We start from the raw sequence: 19,063 nt of genomic DNA on the forward strand, positions 1-19,063 counted from the left end.
TCGTCCGAAAAATGAAATAAGCTGAATCTACCCAATAACAAAGAGAACGTATGAAAATGTCAAAGTTAATGAAGTATCCAAGGAGATTTGAGGGAAGTTTGCAGAGAGAATAGCATAGGATAAAAATAATGAGCTAAAGTTTTTAACTTTGTCATGTTCTTGCCGACTATTGTATGAGCATCTCGAATCAAACTGTGTCTGAACAAGAGAGGCCTTTGTCTTGTAACCACTGAACAGCCCTTTAGTCAGCAGCCTTGTGAGCTCATTTTATCTTTATCTTGAACCTTGGACTTTGAAAATAATGAAAATAGCATATCACTACCCAACTTGGTACAAAAGATATTTTTTCATTTAATCACTTCTAATCAAAGGGATTTTGCCAAGATTAAAGTAGAATCTTTTGTAAAAAAAATAGCAATCTATTGATAAGACACCAGATGAAGAGCTATTCCCAGAATGGTTCATCTCTAATTCCAACTGTGACCTGCCTCCCTTACATATTTCCTCACACGCAAAGAAAATGAAAATGAATAAATGTTTTGCATTAATTCACAGAGTTCTCTGACAGCTGCATTACATCTTAATGCTAAAATTACCTTGGAAGATGTCAAGTAGGTTAAAGAACCATAGTGTGCCCCAGCAGATGATCCAAAACCAATTGAAGCTTCCAAGTTGGACATATTAGCTGCAAAAGGTGCAACTGGCAGATTTGAGATGGTGGAGGACGGATCAGAAAGATTAAAAGGTATATTCATCGAGTTCTTCATTTGAAGAAAATGCCTGCTCCTATGATGGGACTGAAGAATCTGTGTCCCTCATCGTATCCCATGCCTGCAGGATGCATTTGCATTGGCTGTGGTACTCCAGGTAAGCACATTGAGTACAGATTCAATCCATTTTTCATTGACAACATCTGCAATGACAATGAAATAAATTAACTATGCTTTTTCATCATGCAAGTCTACATCATCGGTGTTTAAGGACTTCCAATGTATCATATGCAACAAATCAAACACATGATCTTATCACCATAACAATTACAAATGCACAAATAAACTAAGCATGGAACTAAAAGCATTGCTGCCTAACCACCCCTTTCCTCCCAAATGCAGGCTGATTAGTAGAAAACAATTACAGAAACTGCTTTCTCCTATTGTCGTTGAATAATAGAGCATGATTATTATGCCTGCCTCCTCTCCATAAATTGAGGTAGTATAGGTTATCAAACTTAGACATGACATGACATCATTAAATGCAATATTACAGAATCTTTAATATAATTCACAAAGATTTTCTCCAGTGCTTTGGGAAACTTATATATTACCATTTGGTTTAGTCATACTATAGCTGTGAAGCCAAACATCAAAGTTTTTGCAACCAAAGAATTCATAGGTTAGATACCAAGAAAGTCGAGCATGTCATGTTAGCTATATAGATGTATCCTACAACCCTAGAGATCTTATAGTGAAGCGTCGGGACCAAGGTAACCTGATGAGGTCACATATGGCTAAGAATATAAGCAAAGTAGACAATTCCAGGGCAGCAGGAGAGCCCAAGAATGGTCTCACCACAGACATGCGCCGAAAGAAACTCCAGGTAGCAAAAGATTAATGTTGCAGTCAGCCCCTCAATCTTGTCTGAAGACATTGGAAAAGATTAAGCCAAAGACAAGACAGTCAACAAACCACCATTTAGACGTGGAAGAGGCAGAGCATGACAGCTGAAATTGTGGGGTGCCAGATCTGCTCTGTGTTATGGTATCTTGGATGATCTTTTCAAAGTATATGGCTGATCCTTCGAAGAGAGCTTCGATTCTTTTAATGGAACGTAGAGGCAGAGAAGTAGGAGAAAAGTAGAAGAGTTGATAGAGAAGGAGAAAAAGTGAAAAACAGTACCCTTCTGCTTTCAGAAGGAAAAAGGAGCTTACTTATGAAAGACGCGGCAGGAGTATGCATATCTTATGGGAAATGGCAAAAGGGAAGGAAAACATGTATGCATCATGGAATGATTTTTTATTATATTATAAAAAATTATCTGGTACATTATATAAATTTTAGTTTACACAAATATTTTGATGGCGTGTGTTCTATTTAGTATTTGGGGTTCAGATTTAGAGTTTTCGGGTTTATGGTTAAGATTTAAGACTAAAAAGATTAAATATCTTGTGTAAAATAAATTCTACACAGTTTGTGTATCCCTTATATTACTTTATTTTTAAGATACTTTCAAATAGTTTCGTTCGTTCTCTAACTGTTGGCTGTAGGCCTTTTTTTTCTTTAGTATTCCAGTGTTCTCGCTTTTTGAGAGTGGCAGATCCTGTTTCTAATCATCAATTATTGGATTACTCTCTTACCTTAGAAGGAGATGATATAAGGATCTAAGGCTAAGAACATAATACAACAAAATCCAACACGTGATAATTAACACTAAAAATTGAAAACGACATTTTGTAAGAAAACACAAAACAGATATGGCAGAAGTAGAAGATAATACTCGCCTGTACTTGAAGCTGAAGCTGTTTTAAATACTCGATCGCCTCATCAAGCATCGAAGCCTTATCGGTCTATCACCCCCAAAAAAAATCAACCAAAACCATTTATTAAATTATTAGAAGAAAACGAAAAGAACAGGGCATTTCTGGTTATGGATGATATTAGATACCTTGTTAGAGTTTGGGATTAGAGTCTGTAAAGCTTTCATTTTCTCATTAATCCGACTCCTCCTCCTCTGCCAAACAAAAACAATCAAATTTCTTATTTTTTTGACCGATAATCAAAATTCTCATAGATTTCTTCTTTTCTAAAAAAAATTAAGGAAATGTTAAGAAAGTCAAACCCTTTCTGAGAAATTATGGACTTCAGCTGCTCTGCTTCGCTTCGGTGAATTCCGTGGCCGTTCTTGATTCGATGGCACCTCCGATGCATCCTGAACCTTCCAGATTAAATAATATAGTAAGTTTAACCTAAGATTTCCCAATTAGAGGGGGGAAAATCTTAACCTTTCACCCTTTTTCTTTTTTATTAGAAGGAAAGAGCTGTGAAACTTAAGAATATTATTTCAAATTCTTTTACCTCGCTGTCATAACTGAAATCGCCAGCTGAAGATAAGGCATTGTCAGCGCTGTCTTTAACGTTGGCTCCAAAATACGTTTCAGGATTGGAGAATTTGACTGCAGGCTCTGATTCGGCTTGAATAGCCAATCCGCCGAGCCGGTCCCGATGCACAATTGGAATTGCCATCCAACGACGGAGTTAGATGCCGGGATAGAAATTCCGGGAACTTGAAACGGAAGAGAGTGAATGTTCTTACCCTTGAATTGCATGCACAAAGATGGAGATGACGAAGAAGGATTATGAATGAGTTGGTTAAGAATAGTGGAGATTTCTTCGGGTTCCGTATTCGAACATGGAGCGTCACCGTACAGATCCGCCATGAAAATGAGTCAGAGAAGAAATTAAATAGAATCGAAACGCAAGCATAAAAAAGAGGAAACGTTGCTGATCCACTTGGCTCTTTGTTTGTCTTTCTCTTCTTTCATTTATTTTATCCTTTTCTGTGCTGATTTATGGAAATTCAGAAGACGACGATTACTGAAATAACAGAGTATGAAGCTCTAGCTTTAGCTTTATTCTCAAAATTGCACTGCATAATCAATTTTTGATTACTCTCCCGCCCTAATAAAAACGGACGCCCCAATACTTTAATTATTTTCTTATAGGCTCCCATTTTTATATTCATTTCGAATTTACCACCTAATTTTGATAACATCCAGCATTTTTCAAAATTCCAATTCATGTTTTTCCTTCATTAATGCAAAAGGGAATCGAACCTTTTCATTTTTAATTAATATTGATTTTTTAATTTTAAATCAATTTTTAGAGTTTTTATATTTTAAATAATTTATTTTATAAATTATTCTACTACTCTACAATATTTTAGTTTAAAAATAATATTAATTAAACACTTACGAAAAATTATAGCAATAATAATACTAATTAAATCGAAATTTACTTATTTTTTATATATCTAAATTAATCCTTATATTTGTCGAGAACTGATAAGTAAGATTCTTAAATTTCTGGAATATTATGACAACAAGATTCATTGTTTCCCAATTAACTTATGGTATTCTATTTATAGGAAAACAAAGCAGGTGGCATAAGTTGGTCATCTTGAGTACTTTACAAGAACTAATCATTTCCACTCCTGAATTCTAGCACAGAGATCCAACAAGTTTCCAAACCTTTTAATGACGGGCTATAGAACAATTATATGAAAACTATTCTTTAAATAAATATAACCTCAATTCAAAAAAAACCAATTAGAATAATATTGAAATAAAATTATAATCAATATCGCTTATAAAAAATGACTTTTTGAGTATATTAAAGCTTTGAGGGATGTGAATAGTATTATAAAACATTCAAGGGACGTCTGTGTAATTAACGTTACTAATATACGTAGGAAGAACAACAAAACCAAAGAAAATAAAATAAAAAGTCGGAGACAAGTATCAAAGGCCAATTTACCCAAAAATTATCGGTTAAATATTACCTGTCAGACACCCTTTCTTCAAATACGACCAATTTAATATTTTTCTGACAAAACGCGGATCATGAGGAGCGTCTTTGTATGGTTTTGTCCGAGCTAGTGCCACGATAGAAAAGCGAGGATCATAATTCGTGCCTTCACATGGTTCTATCCGAGTTGGCACCACGGTGGTAAAGCACGAATCATTTAAATCACAACTTGCATTTAAATAACAATCATCCCTCCTTAAATACCACCCAACCCCCATCCCCATCCCCTATAAATACCCCCATCTAACACTCATACCACACAAAAATACTATATTTCTTCATTTATATATAGTTCTATCAAGTTTTAAGTAAGTATAGTTATCGTTTTTAGAAGCTAAATTTTTTTATTTTATTATAATCATTTAATAGTTTATTATTTTGTTATATTTTATTGTACTAATTTTTATTATTTTTTACAGTTATAAAATGGAAGACGAGTTGCTGCGTTTAGATGAAAATCATATATCGAGTTATTTTGTTGATACTGTAATAATTTTAAATTCTGTTATTTTATTTATTGTGAATGTTTTATTCATTTATTTTTTAGTATTAGTTTATATTTTAATTTGTATACTACTTATTTAATTAGATGAATGATCGTATATTAGATCAATTTATTTGTAACGCTAAATTAGAGATATTGAGTCGTATCTGGAGCTGAGGATGTATTATGTTACATAACGAAATATGAGGGGTACTGTAACCTTGAATCCAACCTTATTTCTGCACTGATTGAGACGTGGAAACCATAAACATGCACATTCCATTTTCCGTGTGAGGAGTGCACTATTACGCTAGAGGATGTTTCTTTATATTTGGGGTTTTTAGTAGATAGGGATGTTATTTATGGTGTTGCGGATGGTGATTGACATTCCTTGTACGATGAGTATCTTGGAGGTATCCCGCCTAATTTCAACGATGGTCGAATACCGTTATCATGGTTGGTTAGAAATTTCTGATGGTTGAGCAACGATTGTTCGTAGGAACATGCTCAAATATTTGTTAGGGCTTGCATATTGCAACTCATTAGATGGATCTTAATTCCCGATAAATCTCGCAACCAAGTTTATTGTATGTGGTTGTGTCTTCTCGCAGATTTTTGAGCTGCCGACTCATTTAGTTGAGGCTCTGCGGTTTGGCATCTCTATATAGAGAATGTGTCGAGCAAATGATTATAAAAAATGTTATCGGTGGATGTCTCATTCTTATGCAATCATGGCCGTGGTATCGCATGCCCTTGTTATGTCCGGTCATGAAAACCTGTTAGTCTTCCCGTTATTGTTGAGGTAATTTCAATATTAAATTTGTATATAAATAATTTTCTGAGTATATAATGATTTTTAAACTGAATATGTGGTCATCTATAAGGAAAGATCACCGTGATAAATTAGACGAATTGGAATAAATTTGGTTGCTCAATGGTCAAAGGTTGGTACAGAGGTATTTATTTAAATTTTATTTTTTACCTTTAATTACCGTTATATAATTAGAATAATATTTTGATAAGAATTATATATATTTGTTCTAGTTTTAATGGGCTCCTTATTTTACTGAAGAAATGAGGCGTTGCATCTCACCTCACTTGAGTGACCTATTAGATGTATGGATGGAGGTGGTCCCTGATAAGTTACGTTATTGTCGAGTGACATCCTATTGATTGCGTGCTCCGCCAATTTGGTTTTGTACAATCTATTCCTGAAGAACCTAGGAATCTCGACAATATACATAACATCGATAGACGGGGTAAAAAAGAAGTCAGTTGGCTGATGAAGCACATCGAGTGGATAATGATATGGGATGATTGATGAGGATGCATTCCCCGTAGTTAGCCAATTTATGTGGATCATTATTCGGTTGCGAATGACTATTATTAGTGGTTCAACACGAACGAGGAGTCGTTCATACTTTTCGAGGAAGCACGAGGCGGGAGCATTAGTTGACGTCGAGAAAAACATCCACTTTCACATCATCATCGTTATTAGACTCGTGGACGGAGAGCATGAGCTTCTGACTTATCCTCAACTGTAGCACCGGAAGCATCACAACAGCCACCAGTTTATATTTTGGGATATTTCAAATGCTAGCACAACCATTTCAGATGCCACCACTACAGAGTTTTATGAAACCTCCTTGCGAATATACTCTTATGCTTATAGATCCAGCGTGGTCTTCATATGATGTTTATTTGGCTGGTGATGCTTTAACAGAGACACAGACACTTCCGGCTCAGTTTTTACATTCATCGATGTCGATGTCTTCACAGTTTCACAGTTTTCTATGAGCGGTGTGATGGTTAGTCATACACCTCCAAAGTCCTTATTCTATGGAGGTGCTACATCGTTATCCGTCTCTCATTAACAAAATATAGTTGCTACTGCTGTTAGTGATGATGATGATGATGAGAGTGAGGAGGAAGAGCAACTTATATGAAGAAATTCTTATTGAAATAGACAGCCACCTCCCTATGAAACACATTCAAGACACAAACATAGATAAACTTGTTTTTATTTAATTATGGACTTTTTATTTATTTTGTTTCTTAATGTTTTTATTTAATTTTGGATTTTTTATTTTGTTTCTTAGGGTCTGTTTGGAACGGGAAAACATTTTACGGAAAATGTTTTCCCCGTTTTCCTGTGTTTGGTTCCTGGAAAACACTCAGGTCAATGTATTTGGTTTTACGGTCAATGGAAAATTGAGAGGAAAACACGGTATTTCGACTTACCGTTTGGAAAAGGGTAAGTCGTTTTCCATTTTTTTCTCGTCCCTTCTCCACATAGAAAACAACTTTGTTCTCTCGTCCCTTGCTCACACTGGAAAATCGATCGACTATTTGGAATCTTTGTCACCGGCGAGGCGGACTGTCGTCTTCTCAGGTATATCTCTTTTCATCTTCTCCCTTTTTATCTTGCGTGACCTCTTTTCGTCACCGGCGTTAGAGCTGCCATTAGTAGACCTTCTGGCTCGGATTCTGGTCCCGGACTCGATGGTTACCACAATTCCTTTCTTTTCTCCTTTGTGGGTATTTCATGTTTGTTGCTTTACAAGTATTTAGGTAGCTCTGAGGGTTCTGGGATATTCTGGCATTCATTAGTTTAACCAAATCATTTTTAGCTCTTGCGAAGATATCGTTTGAGAAATCTGCTTCTAAGAGGTCGGAGAAGCAATTTATTGTGATTTTTGGTGTTTTAGGGTTTATTATAGGGATTATGATTTGTTCTGGAATAGGACCCTCGGTTTTCGATTTCCATTTCAATTCGATCGAAGGGTCTTGGAGGATTCTTATTGCCATCTTCATGGGACTGATTGTTGGGTTTCTGTATATGCCTGCTGGGAAAATGCAAGGTTCTTTTGGCTTGGGACTGATCAGTTTAGATGTAATTTGTCCATAATTTCTTGTAGATGGTTTGCTATAATGATTCTATAAACCAATTACATGTTAACAGTTTTCACTGCTTTACTTTGGATCAATCCATTTGCTGAAATCCTTATTAACAAGAATAGTTTCCATGGTGGATCAGCTGCGGAGGAACTTGTTAGCAATGTGGGGTTTTCGAATTCAGAATTCACCAGGTTTAGGCTTCTTTGCTTATTGCTCTCCGGAATTGCACAAATTGTCGCAGTACGTTCGAACCTGTAGATGTTTTTGAACGAAGCAGTTTTGACTTGGTATCAAAGATTGCATGCTAGCAAGGTTCCAGATTTGGATTTCAGCCGAGCCAAGGTTTTCATGCACAATCACTACCTATGCCTTGCAGTTCTGCAATTCTTTGCACCATCACTGTTGGTACTTCTCTTCCTTGGCTTATCTCAAATTGACATTGATTCATTTGATAGATTTAACCTCGTTTGTGGTTTACTACCTTGCTCTACTTTTGTTAAAGTGGTCGTGTTCATGGCTTGGTGGATTGTATTCGTCTGGTCGGTTATCACTTCAGCAAATTTGGTGTTCTACCGACGTGGTGTTTTGTATGTTTTCTGATAAAACTCAGTTTTCTGTACTTGCCTTTTGTTGTTGGCGTTGAATTTTTGCCTAATTTTGGATACATATTGTTTTGCTTGAAACATATGATTGCATATGTTTTCTGAGATGTTGTAATGGAATACACATACAGCAAGAAAACTCAACTGTTGTTTTGTTTCAATTTAGTTAACTAATAGGTTCTATAATCATGCATGTCTAAAGATGTAGTTCGAGATTTTCAAAATGTTCTTGTGTTCCGATCTCTGGATCAATCGGTAACCGTTTTACAAAATATAATTATATATAAAAAAATGAACCTTTAAAAAATAATAAATAATAAAACATATTCAATATGTACAGTTTTTTTTTATTAAAAACAGATTCTGAAAATAGTTTTCAGGAAATTTACCCAAACAGTGTAAAACATTTTACAATGTACCATCCAAATACTGGAAAATATTTTCTGGAAAATGATTTACATTTCTGTAAAACATTTTCCAGATTTCATTTTCCAGAAAATATTTTCAGTGAACCAAACGGACCCTTAATGTTTTTATTTAATTATAGACTTTTTATTTATTTTGTTTCATAATGATTTTATTATTTTATTATAGATTTTGTATTTATTATGTTTCTTGATGTTTTTATTAGTTAATTATGGATTTATTATTTATTCTATTTCTTAATGTTTTTATTATTTAATTGTGTGAATTGTAACGTTTGCATTTAATGTTTCTATTTAATTGTTTTTATTTTTTTAGTTTGTAATGTTTTTATTTAATTTTCACTTGAGTAGCACATCACTTGAGTAACACAATAATTAAAAGAAAACGAAAATAAAAAAACACAAAGCAAGGTTTCATAAAAACAATTACATCGTCACAACATCAACAGTTACATGATGATAAAAGATATAAACATTTTTCCTATTATGGTCTAGGTTTCTACAATGCCCACATCTTTTTTTTTCTTTGGATGTATCTCGAATATCCATATCACAATAAATTCGAGTGGATTTTAGATGACTTACCTCCCTTAAAAAGGAAGGATCTGGTACAATCGAAAGTCAATTATGAATCTCATTTGGGTCATTCTCATTACCTATGGGAGAACTCACATTTATATACCTTAAATACTTCAGAAAATTGGTATACGGGATCAACAAAACAATTATAGTCTTGAAAGGTATAAGAGCAAGCTGCTATGACATAGGAGCATTGATACTTTAGAGCTTGAAAAAAGCCCACAGTCATACCACCTGTCTTGTAGATTAACTCTGAACGAGTTAGCTTCAATCCCTTGAAAAGGTCATTGTATTTCAGTGACACAAAATAATTCATTAGTTCGAGAGAAGCTTGTTACAGACATTCTATTTGATGTAACAATTCTTTTTTGTAGATCTACAACTAATCTTGGGTGATAAGTATGACCATTTTGCATCCAAGTTAGAGCTTATCCCCCGAGCTTTGTAAAAAGTGCTCCTAAACGAAAAATAAGTCATTTTAACCAAAATTGCTATTGGTAAATGACGCCCCCTTTAAATTTGAATTGATAGCCTCAGCCAAGTTGGTCGTCATTTGTCCATAACTATATCCGTCATCGTATGCATTTGTCTACATTTCTTTATTGATGAGGCTGATGTAATTGTACTCGTGCTCATTTTTTCCTCACAAATCTTGAAGCTTGGACTCAAACATTTGAGGTAATAATTTATAACCTAAGCGTCAAATGTAGTACTTACTGTTAAATTCCCATAAAAATGAAAATGATTGAGAAATGAAATTAGACATTGTGACATACCCATCCGCACAAGTAATTGGAGCTCATCATTCTTCTTGAACTTTTCATGATAACTTGCAGTAATATATCAGATACAATACCGATGTTGGACTAGGGTGGCTTTCACATTGGACCCAAATACTTCATTGCTGCTTTGATCCCAGCTCCACGATATGAAATGACACAAATTTTTTCCCTCGTGACAAGATGTAAGTGTAATATTTTTAGGAAAAAGCTCAAGAATTTGTATATTCTCCTTCAACAAGGGCAAAAGCAACTAGAAGAATATTGCGATTACCATCTTGGACAACTGTCAATAACAAAACTTGCTTGTATTTTCCATACAAGAATGTCTCATCAATTTGAACCACATGTTTGTAGTATTTCAGAGCATTAATACACTGTGAGTAAGTCCAAAAAGCCTGTAGAATTGGCATCGATCACGAATCACTCGATCATTGTGGTATACATGACCAGTTTTGAAGTCCACTATTGTCCCATGATTCAGACTACACACTATCCTAAACCAACTTGGTAGTTCGTTGTAAGATGAGCCTCACTCGCAGTAAAGTTTTTTAATGACATTCTGTTTTACCTTCTATGTTTTCCTGTAGGAGACAGTGTATCATATTGAGAATGTATAGCTTGAATCGGCATCACAATAGCTATATGGGAGTTTGCTTTGACCATGGGCATGATGGCTTGGTAAAAAATGTCGGAGTCCAAGTCGGAATGGTCCTGGTTGATCCCTCTAGCACAACATGTATGGGGACCTTTGTATATTATTAGTTCTCATATATTGTTTTTTTCTCTTCCTCTTCAAAACATGAACCATCCGGTTACAACCCTTATCACGTTAGACACAGTAACATACATAATTTTCGGTGGTGGATAGGTCGACTTTGGAGTGAACAGAATTACAAATGTTGTAATTCTTAATTGCAATCATCGATTCTTCTTTTGATGAAATCTCCATTCCGATATATAACTCACCATCATCGACTGATGAGTTAAATCCGTAGTCACCAACATTAGGTATATCCCTAAACTCTGGCCCGTACATTGCACCATAGTCAGCTTCATACATATGTGCTGGAGGCTTCGTATATACCATATTTGTGGGAACTTCATCTACATCATCCATCATCGGAGTCCATGTTGAATTGCGGTGATTCTGACTCAGCGAATGGTTCAGTCTCAGCATCATCTGCACCTGGCTCAGAAAAGATTCTTATGGTGGAGATGAGGGTTCCTCTATAATGTCGATATTTAGGTCGAACAATATGGTAGTTGAACGTCTTCACCTTAAACTTGAAGGCATCATATCGTACAAATTTTGAACTGAGTGTTGTGTCACAAGTATCTTCATATTGAGGTCGAAAAAACTCACAATTGAATGCCTCCCCTTGGAGATTGTAGGCATCGTATCAAATGGGTACTTAATAGATTGATGTGTCGAGGGCATCTCCATATTCAGGTCAAATAAATTGGAAGATGAATGTCTTCCCCTTAAACTAGAAGCGATGTTATCATACAGATTGTTCGTAGAGTCACCTCAGTGGAGTTCATAATAAGTTGTTGATGAATGTCTCCCTATTAAACTTGATGGGATGGTATAAGGATGTGGATTTCCCATTAACGAGTTAATATCATTACACATTACTCAAGTTGGGATGTCAACTTGATCAGCTTGTTCAGTAAGCCCATAGTGGGAGTATAATGACATACAACGGACCGCAGACACTTCAACAAATGCATAATACATTTGTGTATCAACGTCTGAATTTTGATTCTGAACATCAACCATCATAGCAACATCGTCATCGTTGGAGAGTCCGGACGATGTATAAGTTAACAGAAATAGTGTAGTTAGAAATTTGTACTGAAGTGAGGACAATCTTCTAGTATTTCCAATATGAACCTTCCTTGAATTTTTAGTGTTCAGCTCCTCAAGAGTGATGTTTATCTTAAAGGATATTTTGACTGAATGATTTGATGTGAAGACAACACCTGCTTTATCTTCCCGAATTTCTCCATCATAGTAAACAATATCTAAAATACATCTCATTTTGAGAGTTTGAAAGATTAAGAGTCATATATATGTAAAAAAATAATATTCGAAATACACCTAATTAAATGAATAGTATACAAACTAAAATATAAACTAATACTAAAAAAATAAAAAAATCACAATAATTTAAATAACATAATTTAATATTGTTATTGTATCAGTAAAATGTCTCGAGATATGATCTTGCATTCCATTTTGCAACCGCAAAAAATAATACAAAATAATTAATACAATAAAATTTGATCAAATAATTAAATATAAAATAAATATAATATAATAAAAAATAATTTTACCTTTGAAAAAACTATAACAAAATCTACTTAACTTAATAGAAGAAAGAATGTGAAAGTAATTTTGGTGTGGTTTGATGTTTGCATTCGAGGGTATTTATATGAAAGGAGATGGGTGACTAAGAGAGTTGGCTTAGATAATAGTGGAGTGTGCAATAATTTGAAAATAATGGAAGGCACACTTAATTATCTGTGCCTTTGCTACGTAACGCCAGTTTGAACAAAACCCCGCGAATACGCTTTTCATGATCCGTACTTTTCTACCGTGACACAGTTCAAACAAAACCTGGGAAGACATGCCTCATTATAAGCGTTTTGTCAGAAAGAGTGTTAGATCGGTAATATTTGAAGAAATGATATCTTACATGTAATATTTCGTTGTTAGGGTGTTATTTTGATAAAATTGCCAAGTAGCAGCCTTTACATTCTTATCAAACCAAAAACGTCAGCTTGGCCTGAAAAGTGCATTAATGCAAAGGACTTACCAATACTGCAATTCCCGAGGTATTATTGTTAACTTGCGTGTTCGAAAACAAGCCAACCTTTCACCAATAAATCATGGGATTTTCAAGATTACGATCCTTTTTGTTTCATTACCACGTACAGAGGCTGCCGGTGCAGAGTTCGCTAGCAATCGGCAAAAGATTCATTTTCACGTTCACCATGCCTCTGGCTTTGTACTGTTCTAAGTTCATGTTCCTTCGTAAGATTATAAAGGGAATACGAAGATCTGAGGTTTCAGAAGCTGCCAACTTTCTCTCTTCTGAATTTGGTACTGTGTGATATATCCTTCTGCTGGGGAACCTGCCTAACTCGAGTGGTATATTTTTCACAAGTGTTATGATATGGAATCTTCCATGGTTCACAGGTGAACCCTCAAATAGGATGAATATATCAACATCTAAACAAATTGGCAAGAGTCGGCTCAGCTATGATGGTTAACAACTCAAGCCAAGGTATGGGCTTTAGCCTGGTTGAAAAGCTATGTTAATTATGGAGGTTGCTTTCAGACCCTGCTTTAATGCATTACCCTTACTCAACTTGATGGTCGGTGTCAAATCATCATTTCTCTGACAAACCATCCCCTACCCCCCAACCAATCTGTGCAAGCAAGTACTGAACCACAGACCAATCTAGAATCCGAGATTTATGATATTTAGACATTTCACACCTGGTCCATAATTGAGGGTTCTCCAAATAATTTAGATCTCGAGATTACCATTTAACTTCCAAAGAGAAGTTGAAAGAAAATGGCTGTCAACGAGACCAAACCTCTGATTTCCACACCCATGAAATTGAAGAAAAAAAAAGAGCATAAAACATGAACATAATCTATGTCGCCAATGGGCTGAAGATTCATACATAAAACTGATAATGCAAGTGCAACGATAGAATGAAAAATGTAGAAATTAGCTTTCAATTCCCAGAATATTGCTTTGTTTGACATGATTGCCAGTTCCTCTGGCATTCGAATTAGAATTGCCATGGATTTTCTCGTAGTGAACACACTTGAAGGCTGCTTTATGGCAACATTTGAAGAGGCTAAGCCACAAACTTCAGTGTCTGTTCTTTCATTCTCTGACCAGAGAAAGAACTAATTGCCAGAAAACATGTCCTCTCATTTAGTTAGACCCGTTGTTTTACAAATGGGGCACAAGTTCTTTTGCATCAACCATTGTTTAATGCAATCAGCATGGAAGTTGTGGCCACACTTCAGTGTCGCAAAGTTTTCTCCATCATTGTATTCCTCCTGCATATTTGTAAACAATAATTTAGAAGAAAAAAGGGGGGGGGGCGCTTATAGAATCAGCAAAGAAACCACAGATGAGAAAATTCATTACCTGACAAATACAACATGGTTCTGCCCCTAGCTGACCTCCTGACGTACTAGAGTACTTCAGTTGCTTCAGATGGTTTAATATAGTTTCTTCACTTAACCCCGTGCTTACATTTCCAATTCGCTCTTCCAGAGCCAACAACTCCTATTACTCGCAAAATAATTCTAACATGAGAATTCACACCTGGAAATTATTTTTACTAGATGCCAAGGATATATATTACCTCATACGACATGTTATCGACATCAAGCCGCATATCTCTATGCGGGTCATGAATATCAGCTACCCCAAAAAATACAGATTGATCAAGGATCATAACATCCTGCCATACAAGCAGTATTAGAAAAAAAAATGCCAGTGTAAGCTTAGATGTACTCTCGTCCATGAACAAATAAAAAGGAATGGAGTTTCTTTTCATGCTTTCATGATTCAATAGGCAAAGAAAGAACTACATCAAACTACAACACATATATCATAAAACATTACCTCAAGTCGCAAGTGCTCTCCCCTACGCATGAGATCCAAGACATGGCGAAGCTGCCCCATAACAAACTGTCAGATCCATTTGACAATTTTTTTTAGATAGAAGAGCATTTAATGCTGGCAAAATAAAATGTGCACGGCTAAAACAAAGACTTCACAAGGTAAATTTTACTTTTGTGTGATCAAAGTAAAGACTGAAGTGTCACAGATGAATGAGTGTTCAGTACTGTAGTAAGCATTTTGGATGACAATGCCCAATGGCATTTCTTTCAAACAAAAGCAACTAGGGGAAAACAAACATACACATGTTCTCCACTAAAGTTAGATTAGAAGCAAATCAAGTACAAATAAGGTTAAGATATACTTATTAATTGAGGTTTCCATTTTTAAGCAAAGGCAAAATCTATCACAATAAGCAAAAAATGCAGTTACAGGCTTATAGCCTTATAGGAAAAACCTCAGATGCGAGACGCCTGCTTCTTCCTTCAGATGCAGCAGCTAAAGTTCGCAATGAATGAGGAATTCCAGCCAAGCCAACTTCATGTCTTTCCAACCATGACATTGGCCTAGGGTATTGACGATGGTGGCCCTGATTAGCTACACCAGACGAAAGCAACATCTCTTGTGGAGACGTAGGAAGTCCTGAAGCAAGAAGAGAATGATTGACGTTGCCTCCAGGTTCAGCCCCAATGGAAGACGACATCGATGATCGACGAACAAGTTCAGACCATCTTCGTGGGTATTGGGATGAGGAGTTGGGATGAGCAACCCAAGTGGGAGCAGATGATGCATTGGTACCAGAACTTGAGCCACCACGATATGTAGAAGCAACATTTCCAGAAACACTTGTATTTCCAGTGCCTAAACCTCGATTCGTTGGATTTCTAGCCATAGCTCTCAACTCCGGTGCACGAACAAACATATGATGATCTAATAGATTTCTAGCCATGCTTCTTGATTGATGGCCCTCACGTGGTACATCATCTCTATCCCCAGATAAGATAGAACTCGATGAGCTGTCAACTCTTGAACTAGAACCTACATTCAACCTAAATGATTGCATATTTTGCGGCAAATTTGGAACACGGTTTACGAAACTTGGGTTTTGTGCACTTGCATTATCTGCCACTGCTGCTGACCTTATGTCCAGAGAAGGATCAGTTGGAATACGTCTTGATTGCCGATAAGACGAAACAAAAGACTGCCTAGCTGCATCAACTGTAGAAAACATCGGAGGAATAATAGGTTGGTGCATTCTTGAAGGATTTAGTCTCCGGCAAAAATTCCTTTGTGCACCCTCTGCAGGTGGTAAAACAATTGGTTCATGAATGCTTTCAGAGGCTGATCCTCTTACATCCAATCCTTGACCAGGTTGCACCTGTTCTGAAGGGGCAGATATATTCACACTGCTTCCAACACTACAGCTAGAAGGAACTCCACGGCGCACACTATTTTCAGCTCGATGAAATTTGTGAGAACTTCCACTCGATGAGGACTTCCCAGCATTTCCTTCAATAGCCTTTCTTTTGCTGCCCTCATACGAGCAACCAGGTCGGCTATCATTATCACCAACGGCATACCCACAACTTCCAGAAGAATGTAGAAAAGCTTCAGGACCAACAATAGTTAACATCCGCTCATTCTCTGGTCCACTAGGCTTATATAGATTAGATTGTTCTATAACTTGACAGCTATCATAATCATTATCTATTAAGCTTGCATTTAAGTTAATATCCTGGGGAACTGTACTAGAATTGGAACTTTGGCCAACTACAGCTTTCTGCTCATACTGCCGCTCTTCTAACCTAGGACCAGAACTTGCAGGAGCACTCATGGAAGATGGCCACCCATGGTTCATTTTCCGCTCATTATGAATTGCCTCGCACTGGGTGCCACTTGAGTTAGGCTCTCCAAAGCTCCATCGAATCAGCTCATGTTCCTCTCGAGCAATAGAGTTCTCATGTCCGATATTCATGTCATTAGTTGAAAGCAAACAATCAGGCAATCTCCTTTCAATGGGATTTTGGATATTATTCCAACATACTTGCTGTTCTATAGCAGCATTACTTGATGAAGATCCATGGTCTACTAAGGTTTCAGGAAAGAAACCAACAGTACCCCTTTGGCCATGCATTAGGTCTTGTATGAACTTCCAAACAAATTACTGTGAAGTCCTGGACAAATATAAATTACAAATATTAGCCACCAATAGAACATATAAGCAGACGCTGAACATGATTCATAGACAGAATCTAGTTATAATAATACACAAACAAGTAACATACATTAGATTCAATCTATTCCCAGATTACTAACGGCAAGAGTAATTCAAGTACGAATTATGTCGCCTTGTACATTTTTCACTTCATAAATCAAGAAACAAATTGTTGCAGATAAATTATTCACCAGGGTTAGCAATATCATTCAAATATTACCTCAAAAGTATAGGCATGCTTTCCAAAAAAAAGAAAAAGCAAAAGAAAATAAATAACACAAACAGAGAACATCAGAGGCAAGCAGCTGCATTCGAAATCTGATAGAAATAAAAGGACAATACAAAACTGCAAAATAAAGCAGAAAACATAAATTACAAGCAAACGCAGTAACAGGAAGAACAACAAGAACTAACTAAGCCAAACGGATCTCTCAACAAAGAAACAGATTGTTCCAGTGCGGAATATCATCAACAAATAACACCAAATTTGCTGCAGCTAGCGGCAAAGTAATCCACACATAATATTGACATTTCTATACATCACAAAAGTTTGAAACCACCATTCTGAACTCGGTCAAGAAAACATATTACCACAAAAGGGCACTAGCAAGTATCAACTAAATCTGGAAATTATAAAGCGTTTGAAGGGGAACCAAACCAAAAAAAAATCATAGGCACCCACTAGCAGAGCATCTATCCAGCTGTAGTGCAAAACGCGGGTACACAAATAAAATGAGGTTAAACCTTCCAGACTTCACCATACAGAAAGAAACCTAAACACATAAACAATTGGCATTCATGTTGTGGTTATTTCTCTATAATTTTCCCTCAGAAGTCAGCACCCTACCCATTCCTATCCCAACCCAAAGCCACCGTACAAACGAAAGAAAGCAAAGAAGAATGAAAGGAGACAACAAAACCAAACACAACCACAAAATGCAATAGAGAATCTCACGTCAAACATGGCAACTGTAAGCACCACCTCTCTAAAACCGGCTATTACGAGAGACGGTCTCAATGATCAAGAAATCCAGTAAAAATACAGGAAAAAGCTAGATTTTAAAACAGGAAAGACCTCAAGATATGCAGATTTTGAAAACTGGAAAAAAAAACTCTGGGAGGAAAAGGCACCCTTTTAAGCCAAAACCAATAAATTGAAAGGAAAAAAAAAATCGGAGAGCTATCGTCCATATCTCATCCGATTATCAAACGATCAAGCACAAATGAACATAAAAACACAACCAAAGAGCTCACCTAACGTGTAGAAACGAAAGACCTTTTTAGATCTAAAAGAATCTTATCAATAAAATGAAAGATGAGAGGAGGGAAAAGTTGTCTTAAAGCTATTCACCTCTCCTTTCTCAAGAAAGGCAGAGAGAAGGAAGGAAACAAAGAAAACCCCCACTCGAGCAATGGGAATAAGAGAGAGGGTCTATGGAAGATAAATGAATTACTCTAAACAAGAAACAAAGAGATAGATTAACCTGTAAGTTACCAAATAGTCATGCGCAAAGAGAGAGACGGAGATAATAAAAGAAAGGAGAGTAATGGTCATAAGAGCAGTTTCCAAACAAAGAATTGAATAACAAAAAAGAAAAACAAATGCTTAAACAAACAATAACTATGCAAAGCTGTCCCATTGAGCCGCTTACAGAATAGTTTGCATGTCTCCATCTTCCATCTCTCTTATCATTGAAAAGATTTTTTTCCCTCGCTTCCCTATTCTCTCGGCATAAAAAAACAAATAAAAAAACAAACCTTTCCCCCCTTACCCTCTCTCCATCTATAAAACCAAATGAATAAAAGGAAGTTAAATGAAGTTTTTTTCTCAAAAAATTATCTT

General features: G+C 36.0%; 1 protein-coding gene and 2 pseudogenes across 5 annotated transcripts; 1 reads left to right on the forward strand and 2 right to left on the reverse strand.

Annotated features, from left to right (window-relative positions):
* Nucleotides 1-331: 331 nt before the first annotated feature.
* LOC120168255 lies at nt 332-3,553 on the reverse strand (annotated as a pseudogene).
* Nucleotides 3,554-6,657: 3,104 nt separating this feature from the next.
* Nucleotides 6,658-8,562, forward strand: LOC120168283 (annotated as a pseudogene).
* A 5,437-nt stretch (nt 8,563-13,999) lies between these two features.
* On the reverse strand, nt 14,000-18,841 carry LOC120168291 (probable E3 ubiquitin-protein ligase RHG1A). Of its 5 annotated transcripts, none has more exons than XM_039177074.1 (6): nt 18,716-18,841; nt 15,463-17,179; nt 15,009-15,059; nt 14,746-14,844; nt 14,526-14,666; nt 14,000-14,434 (listed from the first exon to the last, which is right to left on the reverse strand). In XM_039177074.1, the coding sequence occupies exons 2-6, from the start codon at nt 17,137-17,139 to the stop codon at nt 14,303-14,305; spliced, it is 2,100 nt and encodes a 699-aa protein (XP_039033005.1). In that variant the 5' UTR covers nt 17,140-17,179; nt 18,716-18,841; the 3' UTR covers nt 14,000-14,302. The 5 variants fall into 5 exon arrangements, with proteins under 5 accessions (XP_039033005.1, XP_039033002.1, XP_039033001.1 ...); XM_039177071.1 differs by having other exon boundaries at nt 18,705-18,841; XM_039177070.1 differs by lacking the exon at nt 18,716-18,841 and adding an exon at nt 18,475-18,564.
* Nucleotides 18,842-19,063: the final 222 nt, after the last annotated feature.

Source organism: Hibiscus syriacus, unplaced genomic scaffold, assembly GCF_006381635.1.
Source record: "Hibiscus syriacus cultivar Baekdansim isolate YM2019G1 unplaced genomic scaffold, ASM638163v2 tig00111718_pilon, whole genome shotgun sequence".
NCBI classification, from domain to species: domain Eukaryota; kingdom Viridiplantae; phylum Streptophyta; class Magnoliopsida; order Malvales; family Malvaceae; genus Hibiscus; species Hibiscus syriacus.

What these genes read in the sequence shown, in the direction of transcription:
- LOC120168291 (XM_039177074.1), bottom strand. Translation starts at nt 17,139, where the DNA reads ATGCATGGCCAAAGGGGTACTGTTGGTTTCTTTCCTGAAACCTTAGTA. An exon ending in GAGAGCACTTGCGACTTGAG is followed by an intron (nt 14,845 to 15,008) that starts GTAATGTTTTAT and finishes CTTGTATGGCAG; the next exon opens with GATGTTATGATCCTTGATCA. An exon ending in TCGATAACATGTCGTATGAG is followed by an intron (nt 14,667 to 14,745) that starts GTAATATATATC and finishes TGCGAGTAATAG; the next exon opens with GAGTTGTTGGCTCTGGAAGA.